The sequence below is a fragment of the Miniopterus natalensis genome, chromosome 19 (assembly GCF_054644295.1).
Source record: "Miniopterus natalensis isolate mMinNat1 chromosome 19, mMinNat1.hap1, whole genome shotgun sequence".
In the NCBI taxonomy this organism is placed as follows: Eukaryota; Metazoa; Chordata; class Mammalia; order Chiroptera; family Miniopteridae; genus Miniopterus; species Miniopterus natalensis.
Genome location: NC_142099.1, coordinates 14,115,983 through 14,122,080, shown reverse-complemented (window position 1 = coordinate 14,122,080; position 6,098 = coordinate 14,115,983). Strand labels below are relative to the sequence as shown.

Below are 6,098 nucleotides of genomic sequence, written 5' to 3'. Positions count from 1 at the left end.
GCCTGGCTGGCAGGAGCACCCCAGGTTTGCTGACCCACCTGCTTAGGAGCGCCAATCTCTGGGTAAGGAAGCTCACCTGGGACTGTCACCCATTCTGGGGAATTGGGGCCTGCTCCAGCCCCCTCCCTCATCTCCAAGGCTACAGCACAGACTCTGTCTACATAGACCTCTAAACCCTGAGGGAAGCTAGAGCCCAGCCAGCATCTTGCTTTCCCACCCCTCCCCCGGGCACTGGGCAGCACTCTGGATGGGTCAGACCACCCCCATCCTGCTCCTGGGCAAGGGATACCTTTGCGGCCTCTATCTTAAAGCTCAGCTGGAGTGCAGGGACTAGGGACCAGGTTTATCTTGTGCCCAGGCAGCTCAGGGGAAGAGAGCCCCCAAACTGTTGGGGAACAGACTGGTGGTGTGAGGCCCACTGTGCACCAGTGAAGCTGGCGGAAGGAAGAGGGGCGGGGCTAGGCTGTTGAGTTGCTGGAAAGTTTTGGTCCTGGGAGATGGGGGAGTGTCCTATTCCCCCTCCTCCTGGGGCGGTTCCACCCGCCTAGCTGGCCCAGCCCCACCACTTGTGCCAAGGAATGTGCCTGGGAGAGGCGGTCTGAGGCGGGCGGGGCAGCAGAGCCACGGCCACCCGGAGGCAGCGCACAGGTCTGGGGCTGAGGGGCATGGGGCTCAGGAGGGACAGGGACCCCAACTGTTCTCAGGGGCACAAGTGTCCTCAGAGAAGAGCCAGGCATCTCCCTAATTCCCTGCCCTGGCATCTGGCCTCTCCAAGAACCCTCATGCTCAGCCTACACACTGTGGGCCAAGGGCTTTCGGTGGTGGTGGGTGGCTTGGGGTCTCTCCGGGCTGACCTCCATGAGTTAGGCTTCTCCTGAGAGAGCTGGAGGGCTGGAGGCAGCACTCCAGCTGGGGAGAGGCCTCTCCACTCTGTGCTGGGTTAAGGCTGACCAGACCCCCAGTTGGGTAGTGAATGCCCGAGGCCAGGATGGGGAGGGGTCAGGGAAGCTGGGCCAGCCTCCCCTGGCCTGAAGGAGCAGCTGGGAGGCCAGCTACCATCCACACGCACGTGAGCACAGCCTACCCTGGGACTCAGTGACCAGGCCCAGCCTGGACCCAGGTGATAAGGAGTCTGTGGATGGGAGCAGATACCTGATTTCCTCCCCCCCACCCTCTGTCTCTAGGTCAACGTGGAGGTGCCAGGCAATGCTCAGTCTCAAGCTACCCCAACTCCTCCGAGTCCACCAGGTCCCCCGGGTGAGGGGCTACACTGGCCAACTCCTACTCCCTAGGGACTGGGGCTGAGGTTCTCTTTGAGCAATGAAGGAAGTTCCTCCTGCAAGCTAACTCTCAGGCTCCCATTCCAGTGCGAGACTCTTCCTCTGCTCTCTAAGGAACAGGCTGTGACCACAGGCCCAGAATGCTCCTTCAGAGTCCGCTTCCCCAGGGCGCCCTGTCTGCCACCAACTCCCCCATCCTATCTTGTCCCCTTTCCCTGGCTCTCCTGTTTCTCATCTGCTTTCTGGTATTGGAACATGTGATAAGAGGGAAGTCGGATTTAGTTTGGCTTTTGGGCCACTGTGACCTCCAGCCCATTCTCTTCAGTCCTGCTTCCCCAGCTCTCCCACGGAGAGGATCCAGCATAGTGCCCCCCCCCCCCAGGTGTTCTGGGAAGACGGCATCATGTCTGGCTACCGCCGCCCCACCAGCTCGGCCCTGGACTGTGTCCTCAGCTCCTTCCAGATGACCAACGAGACTGTCAACATCTGGACTCACTTCCTGCCCACCTGGTGAGGCGGGCTGTCCCCGGCCTCGCGCTCTGAGGGGTCCCCGGGCGGGCGGCGGGCGGGACGGCGGGGCTCGGCGGCCGCCTGAGCACGTGCCGCCGCAGGTATTTCCTCTGGCGCCTGCTGGCGCTCGCCGGGGGCCCGGGCTTCCGGGCGGAGCCCTACCACTGGCCGCTGCTCGTCTTCCTGCTGCTCACCTGCCTCTACCCCTTCGCGTCGTGCTGTGCACACACCTTCAGTTCCATGTCGCCCCGCGCGCGGCACATCTGCTACTTCCTGGACTACGGCGCGCTCAGCCTCTACAGCTTGGGTGAGCCCGGCGGGGGGCGGAGGCGGGGGGGGCGGGGGGAGAGGCGGGGCGGGGCGGGGCCCACAGGGGCAGGGGGGGCGGATGGCGCGCTGCGTCCGGCCCCAGCTCCTGCCCTGCGCCCCCCAGGCTGCGCCTTCTCGTACGGCGCCTACTCCATGCCGGCCTCCTGGCTGCACAGCCGCCTGCACCAGCTCTTTGTGCCCGCCGCCGCCCTCAATTCTTTCCTGTGCACCGGCCTCTCCTGCTACTCCCGGTGGGTTCTTGGCCAGTGTTGAAGGGGAAGGCAGAGGGACAGGACAGGGCGCTCGCAGTCACACTGACACCTGGGATCGCTCTTGAACAACATTAAGAGCACCCGGACCATTTATTGAGACTTACTGTGTGCCAGAGCCTGTGCGCTAGCACCAAACCTGCACTGTTTCCTTTAATTCTCCCAGCCACCTAAAACGTCTTTATCCCCATTTCACAGATCGTGGTCATTTACAGAGGGGTCATGTGTCACTAAGCTACAATGACAGTCTATCTTGGTCAGAGGCCTCCTGCCTTCTTCTGACCCCCACCCTAGCACCAGGATGGTGATCAGCCTTTCCCTCCTGCCTCCCAGGTTCCCTGAGCTGGAAAGCCCTGGACTCAGTAAGATCCTCCGTACAGGCGCCTTTGCCTACCCCTTCCTGTTTGACAACCTCCCACTCTTCTATCGGGTAAGGGTGCCTGGGGCCCCTGGCCTGGCCCCTATTTTCCTGTCCTGACCCTCATAGTGCCACTTCAAGCCCTGCCCCCTCAATCCCTCACCTTGGCCCTGCTGCCCACCCCCCAGGCCCAGCACCCAGCCTGGCTGTGTCCCCTCCCCCCACCCATTAGATTCCAGACACACCTGGGCCCACTTCCCAAGCCCCTCCCGCTCAGCCCTGCTTTTCCTTTCCCAGCTGGGACTGTGCTGGGGTAGGGGCCACAGCTGTGGGCAGGAGGCACTGAGCACCAACCATGGCTACCACCTCTTGTGCGCACTGCTCACTGGTTTTCTCTTCGCCTCTCACCTGCCTGAGCGGCTGGCACCAGGACGATTTGACTACATCGGTGAGAGCAGGCCCGGCCTGGCCCAGGAAAGGGCAAGGGAAGACAGCTTCCCAGAGCACAGAGATTGAACTGAGTAAATGGCGTATTACAACCAGAAGACAGGGTCAGTGGAGGGTCTTCAGAGTCTTGGCCCACCCCCCACTTCTCAGATAACAGCAAAACTGGTAGCATGTATGCTAAAGCATTGTTTTATGCATATCAGCTCATTCACTCCTTCCAATAATTCTTAGAATCAGATTTTCTTATTCCTAATTTTAGGACAGTAGCAGGCCTAGAGGATGGGGTGACTTGCCATGGGTCAGAGGGTGAGTTGGGGCAGCCTGGGAATGGGGTATGTGCCCTGACCTGCCCACCCTCCCCACAGGCCACAGCCACCAGCTATTCCACATCTGTGCAGTGCTGGGCACCCACTTCCAGCTGGAGGCGGTGCTAGCCGATATGGAATCTCGCAAAGCCTGGCTGGCCACACAGGACCTGCCTCTGGGCCTGGTGGGCATAGTGGCCACACTAGGCTTGGCAGTGGCCGGGAACCTGCTCATCATTGCTGCCTTCACAGCCTCCCTATTTCGGGCCCCCAGTACATGCCCCCTGCTGCAGAGTGGCCTGCTGGAGGAGGGTACTAACACCAAACAACAGTGAGGCCCCATCTCTGAGCCTGCCCTGGAAGGAGGCAAACGCCAGGCCTTGGTGCTGGGGAGGAGCCCAGACCCAGACCTGAAAAGGTGGGGGGCACATCCGAGCCTGAAACCAGAAGTGACTGAGAGTGCAGAGGAGAAAAGGTAGAGGACAGGAGAGGAGCTGGTGGGGCTGGCAGAGAGCAGGAGGGTCAGTGAGGATGCTCTTGATGGGACTGGGGAAGTGTTGAGGGTCTGAGAAGGGAGGTGTGTGTGTCCAGGCTGGAGCGCACCCCCCCAGGCAGAGGCTGGGAAGGGTAGGTGTTGGGGCCCTTTCATCTGGTCCCATTTCTGGTGCTCCTGGAAGTCTATGCTCAGCCCAAGGAAGAACTAACATGACTAACCTAGGCCTGCCCTGAATGCTTGTTAACCAGGCTGGGAGGCCCACTCTTGCTCCACCAACCCCCAAACCAGGCAGTACCGTCTGCTGGCAGCTTTTTGCCTATAGTGAGGAGCCTGTCCTGGTCACAGTCATGTACTCAAGATGTCCAGGTCTTTAGGGTCTGGGTCTACTTGAGTGTGTTATGGATGGTGCAGTGGGTTGGGGTGGGGGGGAGGGTGCTGGGCTAGAGAGGGAGCCCTAGTTGGACTTTAGAAAGCCACCTCTAATGCTTCTGGAATGAAGTGGTACAAATAAAAAAATCAACAGACTTTGGGAAGCACTTTTTGGTACTGAAGGTAAAATCTCTTTGCCTCTCCCCATCCTCCCAGTACCCCCCTGACAAAGAGTCAGAACCCACCAATTCCTTTTTTGGAGTTTATTCTGGAGCAGCTGGGCAGATAGTGACCCCACACTTGTAGGGCAGGGAGGTCAGCGCAGGGGGTCCTAGAAAGGAGCCAGAGCAGGGAGCCGCCAGCAGGCTAGCAGGGCTGCAAGCTCTAGACTGTGCCGTAGAAGCGTGAGTAGGCCTCCTGGAAGCCAATGTGGTCAGCCAGCTCGTCGCAATCCGGGTTGAGCTCACACACTTCCCTCTTGGGCTCCAGGGGATCTGGGTAGGGGGCTGGGGCTCTGAGAGCCCAACACAGTGGCATCAGCCTCCATGCAAACTGCTCCCCTCCCCTCCTACTGCACATGGGACTCTGGAGTCCTCACCAGTGGCCCTCCCTGGCCTCCCAGCACCTTTTATCTCACCCCAGCCCGGGACCCAGGTAGCGCCGGAGTCTCTTCACCACCTCACTGCCCTCTTGCTTGGACATGAAGGCTGTGGAGCAGAGGGGCAGAGGTCAGGTTGCTGAGTTTGGGAGGATAAGGTGGGGAGTAGGCTGGCCTTCCTGATAGCCAGACAGGAGCCAGCAGGAGGGGGGAATGGGACTGAGGGGACCAGGGTGAGGGAGTGCTGGGCAGCTGGGTGATATGGCAGAAAGCCCCCATCAGGCCTGTCTCCTACCTGCACCTCTGTTAGACTCTGCACCACTGGGCTTTGCATCTGCAAAGGAAAGGAGCCTGGTTTACTTCTGCTAACCCGTAGGCCCCCCTCCTCCCCTGCCTCTCTGGCAGCATGCTCTTCACTTCTCCTTCCACAAGGACAGACCTGGGGGCAAATGGATTGAGCCTGCAGGGGGGTGATTATCCAGCCAAAGGAACTGCCAGTGGAGGGATGAGAAGTGAGTGCTCCCCTCCTCATTGGCTGGGGCAGAGTTGGGGACACTCACCTGTCTGGCCAGCGAGGCAGAGTGCAGCCAGGGCCAGTAGGGTGAGGAGCACGAGGGGCCTCATGGTGTGTCTCAGACGCTGCGTTGGGTCTGTTGCTGGGACTCAGCTGGCCTGTTTCCACCAGCCTCCAAGCACCATTTATAGTCTCCGGGCTGTGCCCTGGAGGCCAGGGTGGGGGCGCCTGGTCCTGGTGCGGTCGGGTCACAGGGGACTCTGCCAGGGCTATTTGGGAGTCATCCGCTCCAGATCTATAGGCCAAACCCCAAAGGATATTGTGGTTGGAGCCTGGGCAGGCCCCTGGGAGTGAAGGAGGAGGGTGGGTAGTAATCTGAGACTGCCAGCCTCTGGATGCCCCCAACTCTTCCCTAAGGGGGCCACCCCGGGTCCCCCAGCCTCTACTCTCTTGGAGACCCAACCTCATCCTGTTTGAGCACCAACTGAACAGGCCAGAAGAGGTGTGGGGGGACACAGAGAGGAAGGGGCCCAGAGGTCCAAAATAGAAGGGCGCAGAGCTGGGCTATAGCTCTCTCACAGATTGTGATTTCCACTGTCAGCCATGGGCAGGAGCCAAACCCCAGGGAGGGAGTGCCCGGCGA

The 6,098-nt window shown here is 60.5% G+C and overlaps 2 protein-coding genes across 2 annotated transcripts; one reads left to right on the top strand and one right to left on the bottom strand.

Moving 5' to 3' along the window:
* The first annotated feature begins 1,206 nt into the window (after nt 1-1,206).
* Nucleotides 1,207-3,933, top strand: PAQR6 (progestin and adipoQ receptor family member 6). Its single transcript, XM_087828235.1, has 7 exons — nt 1,207-1,292; nt 1,662-1,790; nt 1,892-2,097; nt 2,224-2,350; nt 2,702-2,798; nt 3,024-3,174; nt 3,539-3,933. Exons 1-7 carry the CDS (start codon nt 1,207-1,209, stop codon nt 3,811-3,813), a joined length of 1,071 nt encoding a protein of 356 aa, XP_087684361.1. The 3' UTR covers nt 3,814-3,933.
* A 628-nt stretch (nt 3,934-4,561) lies between these two features.
* Nucleotides 4,562-5,653, bottom strand: BGLAP (bone gamma-carboxyglutamate protein). The gene is made up of 4 exons (XM_016221513.2): nt 5,502-5,653; nt 5,237-5,275; nt 4,981-5,050; nt 4,562-4,857 (listed from the first exon to the last, which is right to left on the bottom strand). Exons 1-4 carry the CDS (start codon nt 5,563-5,565, stop codon nt 4,728-4,730), a joined length of 303 nt encoding a protein of 100 aa, XP_016076999.1. The 5' UTR covers nt 5,566-5,653; the 3' UTR covers nt 4,562-4,727.
* Between the last annotated feature and the right edge of the window lie 445 nt (nt 5,654-6,098).